At 49.1% G+C, this 22347-nt stretch overlaps 2 protein-coding genes across 9 annotated transcripts in view; one reads left to right on the forward strand and one right to left on the reverse strand.

Annotated features, from left to right (window-relative positions):
• Window positions 1–7483, reverse strand: part of ARNT (aryl hydrocarbon receptor nuclear translocator) — a 38920-nt gene extending 31437 nt beyond the window's left edge. For all 4 annotated transcript variants that reach the window (XM_083715649.1, XM_083715648.1, XM_083715647.1 and 1 more), the window contains exons 1-2: window positions 7325–7483; window positions 1555–1660 (exon numbers count right to left, since the gene is read on the reverse strand). In XM_083715649.1, coding sequence (XP_083571775.1) covers window positions 1555–1660; window positions 7325–7349 — 131 coding nt within the window. In that variant the 5' untranslated portion in view covers window positions 7350–7483. The remainder of the gene's footprint in view (window positions 1–1554; window positions 1661–7324) is intronic.
• Window positions 7484–16699: 9216 nt separating this feature from the next.
• SETDB1 (SET domain bifurcated histone lysine methyltransferase 1) overlaps window positions 16700–22347 on the forward strand; it is a 40654-nt gene continuing 35006 nt past the window's right edge. For 3 of the 5 annotated variants that reach the window (XM_083715523.1, XM_083715525.1, XM_083715527.1), the window contains exons 1-2: window positions 16853–16960; window positions 21364–21586. In XM_083715523.1, the coding sequence (XP_083571649.1) occupies window positions 21372–21586 (215 nt within the window). In that variant the 5' untranslated portion in view covers window positions 16853–16960; window positions 21364–21371. Of the gene's footprint in view, window positions 16961–17110; window positions 17131–21363; window positions 21587–22347 lie in introns of those variants that run through there. The other 2 variants (XM_083715526.1, XM_083715524.1) reach the window with 2 other exon arrangements.

Below are 22347 nucleotides of genomic sequence, written 5' to 3' on the forward strand. Positions count from 1 at the left end.
CTGCACCTCCTCCCACCTGGCCTGGTCTCAGCTCATCCCAAAACTCTTCCCAGAGGCAGCAAAAGACAGGCCCTGTACCTGTTCTTGGACTCCAGCTCCCATCAGCCCCAACGCCAGCAAGGTCAACAATGAAGGATGATGGGAGTTGTAGTCCAACAACATCGGGGGGGGGGGGGGCAAGCACCAAGCTGGTTTTGCCTCAGCAGGAGAGATGGGAAGAAGCTCATCCCAACAGCTTTGCCGGCACCCCAGCTCCATCAGACGCCTGCTCCTACCCCTGAATTGTGCCAGGACTTGGTCATTATAAGAGCAGATATTTAAGAATTGGTGCCTGAGTTTGATTTTCCCCCTTTTCCCTCCCCGTCCCTTTTCCCTCGTGCGTCATGCTTTTTTGTAAGGCTGTGGCCGAGACTGCCTTGTTTTAATGGATAGTATGTAAGCCATGCTGAGAACCTTTTCGGCTGAAGAGCAAGGTACAAATGCTCCCCAAAAAGAACAATAAATTCTAAAAACAGGCGGGAAGCCTAAATGCAGCCCTCCCGGCCTCCCTATCTGGATTCCGAGACCCTCCTGCAGGCCACGCCCTCTCCCAATAGGCCACACCCCTCACAGTCCTGCTTCGTGCCTTCAGTTGTTTCTTCCTGGCTGGGATGTGTCTGCTGAACTGTGATGTCATCTTCTGTTTGCATGGAAGGAGGGAGGTGTGTGTGCACGTACTGGAAATGTCTGAAGTTGCTGCCCATACCAATTTTTGTGCAGTAAGCCCGCAACTTGTGCAGGGGTTACATTCCAGAGATTGCGCCTGAAGCCAAAAATTACTTAAAGTCAAAGCAAACTGGGTTCAACAGTGGGTGGGATTGCCCAAGTCTTTTTTCTCAGATGCCCATCCACTTTTTATTTTTTGCCGTGTATAAAACTGAGTGCGCACAAGTTAAATGTGTGTAGGTTGTGGGTTTGCTGTACCAGCAAACGTATTTGCAGATGCTAATGTACTTTTGAACTACATTCCTGTAGCATGGAGATTAAAGGGCAGGACAGCAAAAGTGAAATTTGTGAGCCTTTGTGGTAGCCAAGAAACTTAAAACTTTGAATTTGGAAGGCTGTCTATCACAAAATGGCCTTGAGAATATCACTAGCACTGGCTACATTTGAACACACTTCCTACAAACGCATCAGTCTCGTAGGTGTACTTATTTTGGCTGGCTTATTTTGGCTGGCTATTTAAGATGGATGTACTGATGTTTATTGTATTCTTAATGTAAGCTGATGGATTGTTTTTGCTATTTTAAAGCTCCTCTTCATTTTTTGTCTCTTCTTTGTTAAATTGCTATTCAAGAATCAGCTTTCTTAAAAAGAGAAACTTCTGGCTCCTGGGATGAATCCGATAGAGCAAAGGGAGAGTTGTATCCATGACACCACTTTCTTTTGCCTCTGGCCCTGCCCAACACAGGTTTGTGGCCCCCAGAAGGTTACATGCGGCCCTTGGGTTGGAAGGGGGGAGCCCCCACCGCGCCGAGCATCCTCATTCCAAGTGACCAACGGAGCCACCCTTACCCCGTCCTCCGCTTGTTTGCTCTCTGGACGATGCTCCCTCCAGAACACGCGTCGGTTCCAGGTGTCCCTGAAGCAGAGCCCAGCAAGGGGACATCCGATGCCATTTCTGGAAGGAGAGGGGGAAAGACGAGAGGGGAAGTGAGGGATCATCCCCTTCAAGTCCTAAACGGCCTCGGTCCAGAATACCTGAAGGAGCATCTCCACCCCCATCGTTCTGCCCAGACACTGAGGTCCAGCTCCAAGGGCCTTCTGGCGGTTCCCTCCCTGTGAGAGGCCAAGTTACAGGGAACCAGGCAGAGGGCCTTCTCGGTGGTGGCACCCGCCCTGTGGAACGGCCTCCCACCAGATGTCAAAGACAACAACAACTACCAGACTTTTAGAAGACATCTGAAAGCAGCCCTTGATGTTTGATGTATTACGGTATTTTAATATTTTTTTGGAAGCCGCCCAGAGTGGCTGGGGAAGCCCAGCCAGATGGGTGGGGTACAAATAATAAATTATTATTATTATTATCATCATCATCATCATCCCAAGAGGGCAGCAGACATCTGCTTGCCAGGCAAACAGCGCATCGCCAGAGCTGAGCCTTCTACATACACCCACAGCAGGATGGAAGTACCAGACTTTCTGGCACATCCCTCTGAAGAAAGCACGCTGGACGCCAGAGAGAAAACATGCACAACTCGAAGGGGAAATGTGTCTGGCTTTTCAGAAGGCGATGTCAGGATCAAAGTCGCTCATCGTTCCCACTTAGTCACAATCTGGGGTTGTGCGAATACTGAAAGATCTGGGACAGACAGAAGGAAGGACTTCTTCGCACAGTGCAGAATTATGGATTTTGCTCCCACAAAAAGACAACAACGGGTGTTGCCTTGGAGGGGCTTTATTTATTTAGGAGAAGGTTTTATGACATGGTGTTGACCATGCAAAACAACAAAACAACTCCAGTTTGAATGAATGGTGAGCACTCGTCCCATAAGAAACACCCATCTGGAAGCCCCCAAAGTCTCCTGGCCCCAGATGCCAAACAGAGGGAAAAGGGAAGCAGAAAAGCAAGTACTTCTTAATGCAGCGCCGCGTTAAACTATGGAATTCTCTCCCATTGGAGACAGTGGTGACCACCAACTTGGATGGCTTTAAAAGAGGAATGAGATAAATTCATTAAGGAGAAGGCTAAGCTCTGTCTCCAGAGTTAGAGGCAGCAATGGTACTGAAAAGGCCTGGAAACGATGCCTTATGAGGAACGGCTAAGGGAGCTGGGCATGTTTAGCCTGGAGAAGAGGAGGTTAAGGGGGGATATGATAGCCATGTTCAAATATATAAAAGGATGTCACATAGAGGAGGGAGAAAGGTTGTTTTCTGCTGCTCCAGAGAAGCGGACACAGAGCAATGGATCCAAACTACAAGAAAGAAGATTCCACCTAAACATTACAAAGAACTTCCTGACAGTAAGAGCTGTTCAACAGTGGAATTTGCTGCCAAGGAGTGTGGTGGAGTCTCCTTCTTTGGAGGTCTTTAAGCAGAGGCTTGACAACCATATGTCAGGAGTGCTCTGATGGTGTTTCCTGCTTGGCAGGGGGTTGGACTCGATGGCCCTTGTGGTCTCTTCCAACTCTAGGATTCTATGATTCTATGAAAACCAGTTGCTAGAAACCACAGGCAGGAGAGAGTAGTTCTCGTGCTCAGGTCCTGCCTTTGAGCTTCCCATTGGGGCAACTGGTTGGCCTCTCCTGATGATCCTATGGAACCTCCATGTCCAGAAGCAGTCTACCTCCATTCCTAATTTCTTTGGGGCATTTGGCCACTGTGAGAACAGGACCGAGGACTAGATGGGCCACTGGCCTGATCCGGCAGACTCTTCTCATATTCTTATTTGCCCCTCAAATAACAAACTGTTGACTCAATTGGGCTGCCACAGATGGAAGAACTCTTGGAGCAATAAAAGCGCATCACGGGCATGGCATGTTTTATGCCGCGGCACTCATGGAAAAGAATGAAACAATACCCACAAATATAATTTAAAATCCTGCTGCAGGCTTCTCTCAGGACTCCGTTCCCTCTGAGGCAGGCCCGATCTAATTAATACCACAAGGCTGTAAAACTCAGAGAACAAGCCATAAACCATCTGAAGTGCTCTTAGGGGCTTCAATCTCCCTGCCTTGCTTCTCTGGGTGTTTTTTTTTTGCGAAGAGTTAATAAGATCATATTCATGTACAAAGCCTTTAGAGACTGTCCAGAACAGAAAGGCAGTCAGGAAAAGAGCAGCAATGACGCAACACCAGTCTAAGTTCTGCTCCTTACAACCCTTTTACCAATTGAAAAAATAAAATAAAATCAATTTTCTGCCTGCAGCTGACAGTGGAGAAGGAGTCTGCTGAAAATGAAAGGTTTCCTGGCATGGAAAGGGGGAAAAGCAGAAGACCAAAAGCCCACTCAAGGAGGGGAACTCTTAAGAGCACCAAGAATGCTCAGGCGATATCCCTCCCCACCATTCCTTTCACAGAGCTCCCTGTGATGAGGGACTGAGTACTAAACCACTTTGGGAATTGGAGTTAAAAGTCCAAAATATCTGAAAGGCAATGTCCTCTCCTTTCATTTCTGCCCTGGTGACTCCCCATCTTCCATCCTCCATAACGGCGGGAGGACCACCATTTTCCAGCAGGCCTATGTCCTTCATCCTACACGTCTATTCTCAGAGAAGACATGCCATAGAGACAGGGAGACCACCGTCTCCAGCTCTTGAGGAGGCAGCTGGTCCATCTGGGCCAATGGGGCAGTGCCTCACCAACTTCTGCCAGCAGCCTGCCTTCTTGGTTGCTGCCAGTCCACTGTCTCATCAGCTTCCTCCTTGGTCTGAGTTGCCCCTTATAGACAGAACTCAACAGGGAGGAGACAAAACTAGAATTTGCTCTAGCACCACCTACTGCTGGTCTCCCTGCCTTAAAGGTAAAGGACCCCCGACAGTTAAGTCCAGCCGCAAACGACTCTGGGATTACAGCGCTCATCTCGCTTTACCGGCCGAGGGAGCCGGCGTTTGTCCACAGACAGTTTTTCCAGGTCATGCAGCCAGCATGACTAAGATGCTTCTGGCGAAACCAGAGCAGCGCACGGAAACACCATTCACCTTCCCGCCAGAGAGGTACCTATTTATCTACTTGCACTGGTGTGCTTTTGAACTGCTAGTTGGCAGGAGCTGGGACCAAGCAACGTGGGGAATTGCACCGCTGACCTTCCAATCAGCAAGCCCTAGGCTCTGTGGTTTAGACCACAGCGCCACCCTGCCTTACGTCCTACCAATTTCAACAGGCAACACCAGGGGCAGTCCCTGCCTTCAAGCACTACCTGCCAGCTGAAATGAAACTGCCTAGAGTAATATAAACTGCCTGATGAACTTTATGCAGATGCCCTTACGGAAATATTTCCTTTCTTGGGTTCAACAAAAGGTTAGCAGGCAACTAGGGCAAGTGGCAAACAAGCAGCTCTCTGGGTGCTTACAGACACCTGACATGCCTTTCAAAGTTGTGCTGCAAAAATCCAACGCTGAACCAAAGGCGTGGCCAAACAGGTTCTCCCCATCTTATCCTCACAACAACCCTGTGAGGTAGGTCAGGCTGGCAGGTCACCTAATGAGCTTAAGAAGAGCTTGCTGGATCTTGCCAATGGCCCATTGAGGCCAGCATCCTGTTCTCATTGCAGCCACCCAGTTGCCTCTTTTGGGAAACCCGCTTTTCGAAATCGGTTTTCAAAATCAGAGGCTAAACACGGCAAGCCATCATGGCCAGTAAAGGTAAAGGGACCCCTGACAATTAGGTCCAGTCGTGGCCGACTCTGGGGTTGCGGCGCTCATCTCGCTTTATTGGCCGAGCGAGCCGGCGTCTGTCCGCAGACAGCTTCCGGGTCATGTGGCCAGCATGACTAAGCTGCTTCTGGCGAACCAGAGCAGCACACGGAAACGCCGTTTACCTTCCCGCCGGAGCGGTACCTATTTATCTACTTGCACTTTTTTTTGATGTGCTTTCGAATTGCCAGGTTGGCAGGAATCATGGCTAGTAGCCATTGACAATTTTCTCCACACCTCACAATTCACGCCTCCCCCTGCTTATGTCCCATGCATTTAAATATATCAGAGTCGATGAAATATATAGTAGAAACACTCAAGGAAAATCTACCTGTAGTTTTATATGCACTACATTGAGATTTTGTGCCAATTAATCCCAACTTCCTCCCCTCACTTCTACGTGCCCTACTCCACTTTGCACCCCTAACAGGAGAAAACGCACCATCATTAATGGTTAAACCAAGCCATTTCTTGGCTTGCAGAGCTCCCCCCACCCAGACTGTGCATGAATCTATAGGTCGCCTTCCTGTGTCTCCCTAAATGTCCCTGCTCTTGCATTCCAGAAATCGCACTGCAGCCCAGTCACCCTTGTCATCCGCCCACATCCCCAAATCATGCAGCCAAGGGTGTGTTTTTTCTATTTGTTTGATCCTAATGTAATCTTAAATTTCATCACATTTTCTTGTGTTGTGTATTTAATCAGTCAATATTTTTCTTTTCATTTTTAGAGAAAGGTCGGCTATTAATCCCTTAATAAAGAAAAGGGTCATTTCCATCGGCAGTGCCCCCTCCCCAAGCCAAGACTCCCCCCCTCAAATCCTAACTCCAACTAAACCTTTTCCAAAAGGGAAACCCAGGAAAAGTCTGCAGCAGAAAAAAGTGTTGTCATGCCCAAAAGCTTATTTCATGATAAATGTGTTATTTCAGGGGAACCCTATTATCCAGCTCATTTACGTCACTCCAAGCCCTGAGCCACCCCATTCCCCTCTCAGCCCACAACTGCCACAGCATCCTCAAGTCATTCTTACCTGTACTGTACTTTTCCCATCACTCCAAGCCCCTGCCCCACTTCTAACCCCATGCTCCCCCATGCTATTAAGAACCCTTTGGCCACACCCCCAGTCAAGCCACACACTCCGCCATCCCAAAGAAACTCCCCTCTGCAGTGGTGGCCCCCAGACTCGCTTCGGCTCCCCCAAACCTCTACGTCTGAACCTTCCCCCCCCCCAATATCTCACGATTCCATGTAGCCCCCCACTCCCCACAATTCACCTACAGTCGTCCCAAATCTATAACCCCTACCTGCTCACAGACACGCTCATCCTAGAACTCTCTATTATCCCCAACTGCAAGTCTAAGCCCCCAAATCTGTATCTCTGAGCCCCACAGGTTACCCTTACCCTGTACTGAAGGCAGCAGCCCTCTTTAGGGAAGCTTTTAATGTTTAATAGGTTATTGTATTTTAGTATTTTGTTGGAAGCCGCCCAGAGTGGCTGGGGAAAGTCAGCCAGATGGGGGGGTATAAATAATAAATTATTATTATTATTATTATTATACTTCCCCTTTCCACCCCCAGTCTCCCCCTCCCCTCCCCCAAATCCCCCTCAAACCCTCTCCCACTAAGACCCCCAACTCATAACTCCCTCCCCCCCATTCCCCTTCCTCCCCAAAGGAAGAGACCCCCCCAAACCCCTCTCCCCCATAGCCCCTCATTAACCCCTTCCATCCCTCCGCCCCCTCCCCTCCTGCCACTCCAAGCCCTCCCCCACCTACCTCATGCTGCCCCCTCCCCACAGCTCACCCCTCCCCCCTCCAGTCAGACCCTCCTCCCAAAGTCACTCCAGCCGCCCCAACCTCTAACCGTGAGCCCCCTCCCGCTCCCCCCCCCCCACCAACCCGACGCCCAGGCCTCTGCCTCCCCCCCCCACTCACCCTGGTTAGCAGCGGCTGTTGCCATGGCGACAGGAGGAGAGGGAGGCCGCTCTCCCCCCCCCCGCCCCTCCGGCCCTGCCTCAGTTCTCCCCTCTCGCCAAGCGTCAATTCCAAGATGGCGGCCGCTCCAGCTCCGGGCGAGCCCCGCGAGGGGGCGTGGCCGAGGAGGCGGGGAGAGAGGGCTCTCCCATTGGCGCGCGGCCTCCCTTGGGGGCGTGGCCTCGCCTCTCTCTCCTCCCGCGAAGGCAGCTGACGGGGCGGGGTCAGAGAAGGGCGGGGCTTATAGATAAGGGGCGGGGCTGGTTTCGAGGGGCTCCCCGCGCGGCGCATTGTCGGGAAGGGGAATGCGGTGACGTCAAAGTGACGTAGTTTAAAGGGGCGGGGCGGGGAGGGAATCTCGGGTGATCTCACAGAGTGACGTAGCTTCAGCGGGAAAGGTTTTTTTTTGGTGTGACACCATCGGCAGGGCTGGTTTTAATAGAAAAATTAAAGCAATAAATATTATTTTTTAAAAAAGAAAAAATTAAAAAGAGGGGCGGGTACGATGCCGTCAGCTTGGCTTTTAATATAATTTTGTAAAAAGGTCGGGGTTCCAGGTGTGACGTCATGAGTGTGTTTCATTCATTCCTTCCAATATATAATAAGTATTATTCCAAAGTTGTTACTTTTAAATAGTAGTATTTAACACAGAGAAAGTTGCTTATTTTTCTCTGTAACTACTGTACATATTGGGGGGGGGGGCTCTTTCCAGGAGACTTGCAATCTTAGTACAGTGGTACCTCAGGTTACAGACGCTTCAGGTTACAGACTCCGCTAACCCAGAAATAGTGCTTCAGGTTAAGAATTTTGCTTCAGGATGAGAACAGAAATCGGGCTCCGGTGGCGCAGCAGCAGCAGCAGGAGGCCCCATTAGCTAAAGTGGTGCTTCAGGTTAAGAACGGACCTCCAGAACGAATTAAGTACTTAACCCGAGGTACCATTGTAAAAGGTAAAGGGACCCCTGACCATTAGGTCCAGTCGTGGACGACTCTGGGGTTGTGACGCTCATCTCGCTTTACTGGCCAAGGGAGCCCAACGTACAGCTTCCGGGTCATGTGGCCAGCATGACTAAGCCGCTTCTGGCGAACCAGAGCAGCGCATGGAAACGCCGTTTACCTTCCCACCGGAGCGGTACCTATTTATCTACTTGCACTTTGATGTGCTTTTGAACTGCTAGGTTGGTAGGAGCAGGGACCGAGAAACGGGAGCTCACCCCATCGTGGAGATTCGAACCACCAACCTTCTGATCAGCAAGCCCTAGGCTCTTAGCATAGTGCATAAAGAAAATGGACTGGGGTAGGAAGAGGAAAGAATGGGGCTAGCTCTCCCCTCCCCATGGTAGCCTGGTCAGCAGCAGACACCAGAGTGTGGCTCCCTTCAGCTCTCCAGTTCTACAGCTCGGTGTCCTAACTGCTGGAAGACCCACATTTAAAGCCCAGGAGTTTCCCCTAAGAACCCTGGGTGCAGTCGTTTCTTAAGGGTGCTGGGAACTGTAGCGCTGTGGGGTAAACTCTGATTCTCAGGATAATGGGTGTGTGCTTTAAATGCATGGTCTGTACAAACTATTTTTAGAGCTTTGTTATTAACCAGCAACGGGGAAGCTGCCGCCCTCCCAGTGTTCTTGGACTACAAGTCCCAAGTCTAACCTGTAGGCACTAGGTAAAGGGACCCCTGACCATTAGGTCCAGTCGTGACCTTCCCGCCAGAGTGGTACCTATTTATCTACTTGCACTTTGACGTGCTTTCAAACTGCTAGGTGGGCAGGAGCAGGGACAGAGCAACAGGAGCTCACCCCATTCCAGGGATTCGAACTGCCAACCTTCTGATCGGCAAGCCCAAGAGGCTCAGTGGTTTAACCTACAGCGCCACCCACGTCCCTAACCTGTAAGCACTAGGCTTGGATGAAATGTAGGTGAAATCACACAGAGGTTCCGATCTGATCTGCCTGCTCCTAGAATAACAACCCTCTGAGTCTTGGTTGCATCAGCAAGTCCTCAGTCCTGCTGCGAATGCACTCTGCACATGTTTATAGGCTATGTCATTTGAATCAGGGAACTGGAACTTCAAGGCTGGGCTTTCTCGGTTCTGAAATTCTTTCCAGGCCAAACCCCTTTTTGGCTCTGCACCCTCCTAGAGCACTTTTGGCCTGTCCAGAATGTGTGCTTGAAGTGTGGCAATGCTTCTTCCTCACCTGAGCGGAGAGAAACCTGTATACGCACCTTTCGCTCCACCCAGGAAGTTGCTGGTCAGAGGATGCTGCTGCCGTCGCCCTGCAAAAAAAGATTCCCCACCCTTGATCTTAAGGACACCTTCACCTTCCAAGGCTGTGCCTGGCTCCTCATGATACTGCCAGAATCATAGAATGGTAGAGTTAGATGGGAATCCAAGGGTCATTTTAATGTATTTTTAATGCTTTTTAATATCTGTATGAAGCCGCTGGGAGAGATCATCGGGGGTTTGGGCTGGGTGTCCATCAGTATGCTGTTGATACCCAGCTCCACCTCTCTTTTAAATCAGAACCAGTGAAGGCGGTGAAGGTCCTGTGTGAGTGTCTGGAGGCGGTTGGAGGATGGATGGCGGCTAACAGATTGAGGTTGAATCCTGACAAGACGGAAGTACTTTTTGGGGGGGACAGGAGGCGGGCGAGTGTGGGGAACTCCCTGGTCCTGAATGGGGTCACTGTGCCCCTGAAGGACCATGTGCGCAGTCTGGGAGTCATTTTGGACTCACAGCTGTCCATGGAGGCACAGGTTAATTCTGTGTCCAGGACAGCTGTTTATCAGCTCCATCTGGTACACAGGATGAGACCCTCCCTGCCTGCACACTGTCTGGCCAGAGTGGTGCATGCTCTGGTTATCTCCCGCTTGGACTACTGCAATGCGCTCTACGTGGGGCTGCTTTTGAAGGTGACCCGGAAACTGCAATTAATCCAGAATGCGGCAACTAGACTGGTGACTGGGAGCGGCGGCCGAGACCACATAACACCGGTCCTGAGGGATCTGCATTGGCTCCCAGTACGTTTCCGAGCACAATTCGAAGTGTTGGTGCTCACCTTTAAAGCCCTAAATGGCCTCGGTCCAATATACCTGAAGGAGTGTCTCCACCCCCATCGTTCAGCCCGGACACTGAGATCCAGCGCCAACGTTCCCTCATTACGAGAAGTGAGGTTACAGGGAACCAGGCAGAGGGCCTTCTCGGTAGTGGCGCCCACCCTGTGGAACGCCCTCCCTTCAGATGTGAAGGAAATAAGCAACTATCTTCTCTTTAAAAGACATCTGAAGGCAGCCCTGTTTAGGTAAGTTTTTTATATTTGATGCTGTATTATTTTTAACACTTGATTGGAAGCCGCCCAGAGTGGCTGGGGGAACTCAGCCAGATGGGCGGAGTATAAATAATAAATAAAATGATGATGATTTAGCCCAACCCCCTGCAATGCAGGACCCTCGAGCAGGGTGGTGGGGCCGGAACCTGGCCTGTTCCTCAGCTGTCCCCTCCACCTTGGTTCTCAAACGCCTTGGTACTCAAACAACTTCGAACCCAAACACTGCAAACCTGGAAGTAAGTGTTCTGGTTTGCGAACTTTTTTTGGAAGCCAAACATGCTCCGTTTTGAGTGCCACGCTTCCGTTTTGAGTGTTACGCTGAGGCCTATCTGTTTTTGCTATTTATTTTGCATTTTTGTTTTTGCGGCTCTTTTTGTTTTGTTTTTGTGACTGTTTGGAACCCAGTTCAGCTACTGATTGATTGATTGATTGACTGATTGACTGATTGGCAGTACATTGTTTATTGCTTTCCTTTTATGGATCAATGGTCCCATTAGATGGTAAAATTCATGTTAAATTGCTGTTTTGGGTGTTGTTTTTAAAAGTCTGGAACTGATTAATGCATTTTGCATTACTCTCTATGGGTAAGCACACCTTGGTTTTGGAACAGACTTCCGGAATGGATTAAGTTTGAGAACCAGGGTACCGCACTGTACAGGAAAAGTAACCCCACATGGAAAGATATGCTGGCTGAGTGACTGAGGGTACAATTTAATGGGTGAGGGATCATGTCGCTCTCATTACCGGGAGCATTTGAAACGTGATGCCACCCCAGCTTGATGAAGTATTCATGATACCTTTGGGCTACAGCAGAGGGGAGCTGGAGCTGCCCAGTGGTTAAGACCAGCTGCAGAGGATAACCAGCAGATCTCTTGCCAACTTACAAGGGACGTCTCTGTGTCGTCAGATTCCAAGCGTACGGTAGGAGCCAAGTCCGGTTGACTTCGTACCACTTCTCTGTCTCCCCTGCATCTGCAGTGTCTTTTGTTTAACCTAGCCACTGTGATCCACGCGACGGTCACCCCCAGACTTGATTATTGTAACTCGCTCTATGTGGGACTGCCCTTGAGACTGACCCAGAAACTCCAGTGGGTGCAGAATGCTGCGGTGAGACTCCTTATGGGGTCCTCACCGTGGGATCACATTCACCCGGTGCTATACCAGCTGCACTGGCTCCTGGTGGAGTACAGGGTCAGGTTTAAGGTGCTGGTTTTGACCTTTAACGCCCTATGCGACCTAGGACTCTAGGGGGGGACCACCTCTCCTGGTATGCCCCGCGAAGGACCTTACAGTCTTCAAACAAAAACATCTTGGAGATCCCGGGCCACAGGAGGTTAGGCTGGCCTCAACCAGAGGCAGGGCCTTTTCAGTACTGGCCTTGGGAGGTTTTTAAACAGAGCTTGGGTGGCCAAATGGTTGGACAAAACGGCCTCTGGTGTTCCTTTGAACCCTTCTGTTCTAAGATTCTAAATATAACAAGTGATGGGGTTCTGGGGGTGTCACTTGGCATTTCAGATGTTGCTGAACTACATATCCCATCCTCCCTGTCTTCTGGCTTCCGAGGGCTGATGGGATTTGTAGTTCAGCACCATCTGGATGGCTGGGTGTCCCACATGCCTGAAATATGATAGCTCAGTCGGTATGTAAAGGTAAAGGGAACCCTGACCGTTAGGTCCAGTTGCGGACGACTCTGGGATTGCGGCGCTCATCTCGCTTTACTGGCTGAGGGAGCTGGCGTACAGCTTTCAATCATGTGGCCAGCATGACCAATCCGCTTCTGGTGAACCAGAGCAGCGCACAGAAACGCCATTTACCTTCCCGCTGGAACGGTACCTATTTATCTACTAGCACTTTGACTTGTGCTAGGTTGGCAGGAGCAGGGACCGAGCAACGGGAGCTCACCCCTTGCGGGGATTCGAACTGCCGACCATCCGATCGGCAAGCCCAAGAGGCTCCGTGGTTTAGACCACAGCGCCACCCATGTCCCTAACTCAGTGGGCAGAGACTCTTAATTTCAGGGTCATGGGTTTGAGCCCCACACTTAGCAAAAGATTCCTGCATTGCAAGGGGTTGGAACTCTACAATTCTATGACCCCCCCCCCCAAATGTACGGCCAGGGGTCTGAACCCAGATGGCCCCACACCATCCTGCCTCTCTCTCCCCACAGGTGAGCAAACATGCTTTCGCCCGGCTGGTGAGAAGCAAGCTGCCCCGCCGGCCCCATGGAGAATCCCACGCCAGAGACCTTCGTGGATGTGGACAAGGGGATCTGCATCGGCTTCCTCTCGCTCATGTGCTTCTTCCTGATGCTCATGATGGTGCGCTGTGCAAAGCTCATCGTGGACCCCTACACCGCCATCCCCACCTCGACTTGGGAGGAGGAGCAGCTTGACTGACAGCGTCCATCAGCACGCAGCAGTGCCCATGATGGGGCGAGACAAGGTGGGAAATAAAGGTGGATGGAAAGCAGACACTCAACAGTATTGATCCTTCCTCTTGCTTGCTCCAGTGGACTGGACCATCTGGATTCCTTCCAACTCCATGATTCTCATAGTAGTTCTCCCCTGTTCCAAGAAGCAATGGGAAGCTCAGGACAACATGCATTGTCTGAAGTCAGATCCACGCCAGAGATTTAAAGCACAACTTTCCCAAAGAATTCCAGGAAACTGCCATTCTTCCTCCTCTCAGAGCTGCAATTTCTAGCCCCCTGAACAAACTATAGTTCCCAGGATCCTTTGGAGGAATTCATGGTTTTTTAAAAAAATGTGCATTGAGTGTACTTTAAATGTACAGTGTGGATCTGCCCTCTGGCTGATTTGGTTCCCGGACAGATTCCCTGCATGGTTTGCAATCAAATACAGTGGTACCTCAGGTTAAGTACTTAATTCATTCCGGAGGTCCGTTCTTAACCTGAAACTGTTCTTAACCTGAAGCACCACTTTAGCTAATGGGGCCTCCTGCTGCCGCCGGAGCCTGATTTCTGTTCTCATCCTGAAGCAAAGTTCTTAACCTGAAGCACTATTTCTGGGTTAGCGGAGTCTGTAACCTGAAGCGTATGTAACCTGAAGCGTACGTAACCCGAAGTACCACTGTATACAATTGTAAAACAGTATACAGTGGTACCTCTGGTTACAAACAGTTCAGGTTACAAATACTTCGGGTTACAGACTCTGCTAACCTGGAAGTAGTACCTCAGGTTGAGAACAGAAATCGCGCGGCGGCGGCGGCGACAGCAGGAGCCCCCATTAGCTAAACTGGTACCTCAGGTTAAGAACGGACCTCCGGAATGAATTAAATTCATAACACGAGGTACCATTGTACAATCGTAAAACCTACTTGCAAGAGAGGGAGAGCCACTCTGTAGGGAATAAAACAGTTCCACTTTCATGGATATGAAAACAATTAAAAGCCGTTGTGTGTGTAAAACTATTTAAAAAAACTATTCTAAACGTATAAACAGTTGAAAAATAGTTCTGATACACATGCAGCCTTGGAGGAAGATTTCCACTTTAAAGTCTTGTTGAAATGTTTGGAAACGGTTTCTGTCCTTTTGAGGATGGTGGTGAGAGTATATGGCAGTCTTTGCCAACCTGGTGAGACTGGGCAAATTCATGAATGATAAGGTTATCAATGGCTATGAGCCACAAGTCCCAGTTGCTGGATCTACAGGGGAGAGGGTGCTGTTATGCTCAGGTCCTGTTTGTGAGTTTTCCACAGGCATCTGGTTGGCCAATATGAGAACAAGATTCAGCTCTTCTTATGTTCTTCAGGGGAACCTCCAGGTCCAGAGGCAGTCTATCTAGATTCCTAGATTCTTTGGGACCTTCTGCTTGCAAAGCAAGTGCTCATCCTGAAATATAAATGAAGATTCCAGTCCTCATGATTCTGAATAAAGGACTGATTTAATGGGAACACGGAATGCTGCCTTATAGCAAGCCATCAGCCCTCTTTCCTGGGAGTTGAGGTTCAAAACAGCCATGCTATCTGGGTGGGCTGATGGGAGTTGTAGTACAAAACACCTCGAGGGCGCCAGGTTGAAGGCTGAGGTACAAATCCATGCTGAGCGCAGAGTTCAAGGCCTCCGACACTGTGCTGTAAAAGTGCCCTGATGTTATCCAAGGCAGCCCCTCACGGCAGTTCCCACGACCCTTGGAAAGTGAAACGATGCTTGTTTCCTTTGGAGTAAACTTGCTACGCCTTGTGCTGTAAGAAAAGCTGCTCAGGAGGTTAGGCTATACTGGCTGGTTTTTCTTCCATTCGTGTCAAAGGGGGAGCGAGGTGGGGGAGAAAAACCCTCATAATAATAATAATAATAATAATAATAATAATAATAATAATGATAATAATTTATTTATACCCCGCCCATCTGGCTGGGTCCCCCCAGCCACTCTGGATGGCTTCCAACAAAACACTAATATACAATAACCTATTAAACATTAAAAGCTTCCCTAAACAGGGCTGCCTTCAGATGTCTTCTGAATGTCAGGTAGTTGTTTATCTCTTTGACATCTGGTGGGAGGGCGTTCCACAGGGCAGGTACCACCACCAAGAAGGCCCTCTGCCTGGTTTCCTGTAACCTCACTTCTCACAGGGAGGGAACCGCCAGAAGGCCCTCGGAGCTGGACCTCAGTGTCTGGGCAAAACGATGGGGGAGGAGACGCTTCTTCAGGTATACTGGACCGAGGCCATTTAGGGCTTTAAAGGTCAGCACCAACACTTTGAATTGTGCTCGGAAACAGTGGCGTAGCGTGGGGGGTGCAGGGGGGTCCGGCCGCACCGGGCACAACATCTGGGGGTTAGGGGTGCAAATCCACGGGTTAGGGGGCGCAAATTACTTGCCTTGCCCCGGGTGCTGACAACCCACGCTACGCCACTGCTCGGAAATGTACTGGGAGCCAGTGTAGGTCTTTCAAGACCGATGTTATGTGGTTTCGGTGGCCGCTCCCAGTCACCAGTCTAGCTGCCGCATTCTGGATTAGTTGTAGTTTCTGGGTCACCTTCAAAGGTAGCCCCACATAGAGCGCATTGCAGTAGCCCAAACGGGAGATAACTAGAGCATGCACCACTCTGGCAAGACTGTCTGCGGGCAGGGAGGGTCTCATCCTGCGTACCAGATGGAGCTGGTAAACAGCTGCCCTGGACACAGAATTGACCTGCGCCTCCATGGACAGCTGTGAGTCCAAAATGACTCCCAGGCTGCGCACCTGGTCCTTCAGGGGCACAGTTAACCCATTCAGGACCAGGGAGTCCCCCACACCCGCCCACCCACTGTCTCCCCAAAACAGTACTTCTGTCTTGTCAGGATTCAACCTCAATCTGTTAGCCGCCCTCCATCCTCCAACTGCCACTTTTGTGCAAAATGTACTCTCATGCTGCGAAAAGTGCAGCGGAATGAATGGAGAGCTTCAGTGGACATCCATTGGTTCTCTTGGAAGAAAATTATTATTTTGACTGCTGGTCAGGAAGGGTTTTCATTCATTCATTCATTCATTCATTCAATCAATTTGTATACCGCCCTTCACCCGCAGATTTACAGCTTCCCTCTTTGTGTGAAACTGCTCGCATGTATATTTATATCTACCTCACCCAGCCACCGAAAACAAACCTGATTATGTTAATATAAAATTAAATTCCTACCTAAAAAGTCACACTTTTTGACTCTGGAGTGATTTATGTTTTCCTGTTCATTCATTTATGTTTTCCTGTTCATCTTGAGATACCTGCAGAAAAGGAGGGTGGGGCCGCTTAAATCATCATCATCATAACGGGATTGTGTCGATGGTTTTTATTTTTTAAATAAAAGTTGCACAAATCCCAGTTAAGAGTTGAAGTGGGAAAAATAGGCCACTGGCCCTTTAAAAGAAAAAAGACATGCAACCCCTATGGCGCATGCGCCTTTCCGCCTCCTGCTTCCCAATTGAGCATCCGAAGCCGTCTTCCTCCCTATGCAAGTGCTATGGCTGCGCCGCGCATGCGCGCTAAGCCCACACAGCGGCGGGGTGGGCCTCTTTCCTGAGGCGCATGCGTAGTCGTGAGAAGTTTCCCGGCCGCTTCCTCGCCATCTCCTCCCGGCAACCGCCTTCCAGCCACGCATGCGCACAGCTGTGGCCGGCCGCTCGGTGGGTGTGGCCTAAAAGAAATAGCCTCGGGATATGCGATGTGGCCCCGCCCCCGGAAGCACGTTGACCGGGCTTCCGGTCCTTTCTAAAGTGCCCGGTTCCAAGGAAAATAATTCCCCCCCTTTTCTTTGGCCCCTCAGGGGGGGAGGGGGAGAGGTAGGTATGGGGGGCTGGAGCTTTGGGAAGGGGGGCTACAAAGGGGGGAGGGGCCTGTCTGTCAGGCAAGGGGAGGGACTTTATTATTTGGGGGGGTGAGTAGGAAGGGGCTGAATTGGGGGGAGCAGAATTGGGGGGGTGAGTGTTAAGACTGGTGCAGGCCTTCAAAGGTGGGTGGGGGGCTGGATTTGGGGTGGGTGCTGCAGATGGGGGGTGAATTTGGGGGTGGGGGTCTTGAATGGTGAGACTGGGACATGCCTTCAAAGGTGAGTGGGGCAGACTGAAATTGGGGGTTTGGGGTTGCTACAAATTGTGGAGAGGGCTTGACTTGGGGGGGCTTCCATTAGACGTGCAGGTTGTTGGGGAAAGACATTGGCATGCTCTCAAAAGCTAAAGGGGTTTAGAGAGAGGCCAGATTTGAGAAGGGATGGTGGACCACTGGGTGGGAGTGGGTGTCTCTTTCGGAGGTGTTTGTGTGCGAAAGAGGGAGGCTGAATGAGAGAGGGGTTGAATAGGGGTGCATCTTTCTTAGAGGATGTATTGCTGGGGCAAAGTGGTTGAATCTGTTTAGGGCTAAGTGGCATGTGGGGGGTGGGGTAAGAGTAGATGGAATTGGGGGTGAGGGAGGAAAGGGCCATCTCAGGGGACCATTACTCTTTTTGTTGTTGTTTAGTCATGTCCACCTCTTCGTGACCCCCTGGACCAGAGCACGCCAGGCACTCCTGTCTTCCACTGCCTCCCGCAGTTTGGTCAGACTCATGTTTGTAGCTTCGAGAACACTGTCCCACCATCTCGTCCTCTGTCATCCCCTTCTCCTTGTGCCCTAAATCTTTCCCAACATCAGGGTCTTTTCCAGGGAGTCTTCTCTTCTCATGAGGTGGCCAAAGTATTGGAGCCTCAGCTTCACAATCTGTCCTTCCAGTGAACACTCAGACCTGATTTCCTTAAGAATGTATAGGTTTGATCTTCTTGCAGTCCATGGGACTCTCAAAAGTCTCCTTCAGCACCAGAATTCAAAAGCATCAATTCTTCGGCGTTCAGCCTTCTTTATGGTCCAGCTCTCACTTCCATATATCACTACTGGGAAAACTAGAGCTTAAACTATATGGACCTTTGTCGGCAAGGTGATGTCTCTGCTTTTTAGCATGCTGTCTAGGTTTGTCATTGGTTTTCTCCCAAGAAGCAGGCGTCTTTTAATTTTGTGACTTTTAATTTCGTGTCTTTTAATTTTGTTACTCTTAGAGCAGAGGAACTTCCCAGGTAGGAAAGCTTCCTGCATCAGAATGTGACTAGCCGGAAGAGACATGGAGCCTGAATGTGGAGAATACTTGGATCCCTTAGTGGAGGGACAAGTGTGTGAGCTGTTCCAAAGGGATGTAATCCCCTAAAGAGAACAGGGGGCCGTGTTTGAGGGATAGGTAAAGGTAAAGGGACCCCTGACCATTAGGTCCAGTCGTGGCCGACTCTGGGGTTGCGGCGCTCATCTCACTTTACTGGCCGAGGGAGCCGACGTACAGCTTCCGGGTCATGTGGCCTAAGCCGCTTCTGGTGAACCAGAGCAGCGCACGGAAATGCCGTTTACCTTCCCGCCGGAGCGGTACCTATTCATCTACTTGCACTTTGATGTGCTTTCGAACTGTTAGGTTGGCAGGAGCGGGGACCGAGCAATGGGAGCTCACCCCATCATGGGGATTCGAACCACCGACCTTCAGATCGGCAAGTCCTAGGCTCCGTGGTTTAACCCATAGTGCCACCCGTGTCCCTCCGTGTTTGAGGGATACATGGGTCTATTAATGTTGTTAATATTTTCCGGGATAAACGTTTTATGTAGGCAATTGTTGAAAATGTTTTTTGGTTTTAAGCTTTTTTTTATAAATAATTTTTATTAATTTTCCAACACAAATATACAATTTTATCAAAATTTCCACAAATTTGGTTCCTTTTGGACTTTCTTCAGCTTCTCTGGCAATCATCCATATTTACCTCTCAATTACGCATTCCTCTATTTATAGAGGCTTTAAGCTTCAGTTCTTTAAGAACATAAGAAGGCCTTTGACCCATCTAGTCCAGCATCCTGTTCTCACAGTGGCCAACCAGATGCCTGTGGGAAACCAGCAAGCCTGTTTCCTCTTCAGTGATTTCCCGCAAATCGTATTCAGAAGCATTGCTGCCTCCAACTGGTGGTAGAGCACAGCCGTCATGGCTAGTAGCCATCAATAGACTTCTCTTCCTCCACGAATTTGTCCAGTCCCCTTTTTTAAAATTCCTCCAGGTTGGTGGGAATTATTATCTCCTGTGAAAAGAAAGGACTTTTTCACAAAGAGAAACTATAGAATTTGCTTCCACTGGAGGTAATAATAATAATAATACAGTGGTACCTTGGGTTACATACGCTTCAGGTTACATACACTTCAGGTTACGGACTCCGCTAACTCAGAAATAGCACCTCGGGTTCAGAACTTTGCTTCAGGATGAGAACAGAAATTGTGCTCTGGCAGCACGGCGGCAGCAGGAGGCCCCATTAGCTAAAGTGGTGCTTCAGGTTAAGAACTGTTTCAGGTTAAGAACAGACCTCCGGAATGAATTACATACTTAACCCGAGGTACCACTGTAATAATAATAATAATAATAATAATAATAATAATAATAATTTATTATTTATACCCCACCCATCTGGCTGGGCTTCCCCAGCCACTCTGGGCGGCTTCCAAAAAAATATTAAAATACTGTAATACATCAAACATTAAAAGCTTCCCTAAAGAGGGCTGCCTTCAGATGACTTTTAGAAAAGTCGTATAGTTGTTTATTTCCTTGACATCTGATGGGAGGGCGTTCCACAGGACGGGTGCCACCACTGAGAAGGCCCTCTGCCTTGGCCCCCTGTGAGTTCCTGCAGTGAGGGAACCGCCAAAAGGCCCTCGGAGCTGGACCTCAGCGTCGGGGCTGAACAATGGGGGTGGAGATGCTCCTTCAGGTATAAATAAATAAATAAATTCAAGTTATGTTAAATAGACAATGGAGAATTCTATGGAAAGAATTTACTTTTTTGGTTCCCCAACTGCGAAGAAGCACACGAGTAGTGATGACTGCCAGCTTGGACGGCTTGAAAAGTGAATGGGACAAATTCATGCCGAATAAGGTTATCCGTAGCTACTAGCTACAGTGACTGCGTTCTCACTCCATCGTCGGAGGCAGTATGCTTCTGAAAGCGGCAGAGATAGCACATGATAGTACGCACCCCGGAAATGATCTCTTTCAGCTTCTGCCTTCTGGAAGAAGGTATAGGGTAATAAAGGCCAGGACTAGCCGCCTGAAAAACAGTTTCTACGTTAATGCAATTCTGGTTCTAAACGCAGCATAAGGGGTCTCTGTAGTATAGTGTATTTTAAAATGGGGTTTTAGAGTTTTTAGGGGTTTTTGAATGTTTTATGTAGTTTTTATGTAGTTTTATGTAGTTTTTGTGTAGTTTTTATGTAGTTTTTCAATTTCATTGTTCCGCAAGGGACAATGACAATAAAGATATCGTATCGTATCGTAATACCGGTGGTTGGGAATTGCAAGTGGGGAGAGTTTTCTTGTCCTTAGGCTCTGCTTGCTGGGTTCCCAGAGGAATTAAGTTGGCCACGTAGTGAGAATAGGATGCTGGACTTGATGGGGTTTTGGCCTGGTCCAGCAGCCTGGCTCTTCTGACATTCTCACTGCCTGACTGGGTCAGGAGAGGAGATACAACATACACACACAGAAGCTGCACATAGCATGATGCCAGCAGCTTGAGTTACAGTTATTTGCTTTGTGATGGCTTTACATAGTAAAGGTAAAGGGACCCCTGACCATGAGGTCCAGTCGTGACCGACTCTGAGGTTGCGACACTCATCTTGCTTTACTGGCCAAGGGAGCCGGCGTACAGCTTCCGGGTCATGTGGCCAGCAGGTCTAAGACGCTTCTGGCGAACCAGAGCAGCACACTGAAACGCCATTTACCTTCCTGCCAGAGCGGTACCTATTTATCTACTTGTACTCTGACGTGTTTTCGAACTGCTAGGTTGGCAGGAGCAGGGACAGAGCAACGGGAGCTTACCCCATTGCGGGGATTCAAACCACCTGATCGGAAAGCTCTAGGCTCTGTGGTTTAACCCACAGCGCCACCCGCGTCCCCTGATGGCTTTACATACCGTTCGAAATAAGTTGATGGGATTCCCTTTGGCTTGGTTTCATTGTGTATGGCTGGTTTGCTTGCTGGCACCATTTGCTTAAGAAGCAACTTATGGTTGGCAGTGTTTTAAATTGAATGCTCCTGGGAACAATGTAAGGAAGGCACACATAACGCCTAAAGAGGAGGGGAAGGGCTGAACAATGTTTTGGGTGCCCAGTGTTTGAACGCTTCCTTCTTTTGAACAACCTCAGCTTCTGCCATGATGGCAGAGTCCCCAGAAATGGAGCTGCAGCGAGAGGTGTTGGAGGAGCTAGGGATCTCCCTGGAGGATCTCAAGCAGCTGATCGACGAGGAGCTGGAGAAGTCGGAGCGCATTGCGCAGCGGAAGAAGCAACTGGAGGGCGTGGCGGAGAGCGTGAAGCAGAAGGAGGATGAAGTAGCCCGTGTGGACATTCTCCTGGACAACGCTGTGAAGTAAGTTGCAAGCCGGGGTGTGGAGGCATGAAAGCCTTCCCCCATTTTAGGTTTGGTTTGATTGCTATAAAATGCTTGCATTTCCTGTGTAAAGCTTCTGCCGGTGAATACTTGACCCTCATGTGCAGGACAGTCTCTGAAGCAGAAATGGCTAACCTCTGGCCCTCCAGATGTTGCTCAGTTGCAGTTCCCAGTATTCCTGACTTTTGGCCATGCTGAGGGGATGTGAAGTCCCATTTTCTCCCGCCATTTTATGCTCATCGTTTTCTTCAGTTTTCTTGAGTTTTTGTTTTTGTTTTTTTTAATAAATATTTATTGACAGTTTTTTTTTAATATAAATTACAATACAAATAAAGAAACAAGGTAACACATACGTAACATATTTTCTTAACTTCTTTGGACTCCCTCACATCTCCCGCTCCTGCGTTCCTAATTTATAAATATCTAACCAGCAATTTATCACCTTATTTCCATTCTTATTATCTAATTTTCCAATGTTGTGTCTCATATTTTAAGTATCATTTATTCAAACCTTAAAAGTTTAAATTTAGCCTAAAAATTATCCTAAATTTGTCTTTTCTTAAATTTAAGTTTAACTTATCTTCATATACCACTTCACCTAGCTTAATGGTGCCAAGTTATTTATAATCTAGCATCCTTCTTAACCTTCATACAATTTACAATGTTTCTGTAGGTAGATCTTGAATTTCTTCCAATCTTCTTCTACCGTCTCCTCTCCCAGGTTTCTTGAGTTTTTGTTT

The sequence above is a fragment of the Podarcis gaigeae genome (genome assembly GCF_964106915.1).
Source record: "Podarcis gaigeae genome assembly, chromosome: 16".
Lineage (NCBI taxonomy): Eukaryota > Metazoa > Chordata > Lepidosauria > Squamata > Lacertidae > Podarcis > Podarcis gaigeae.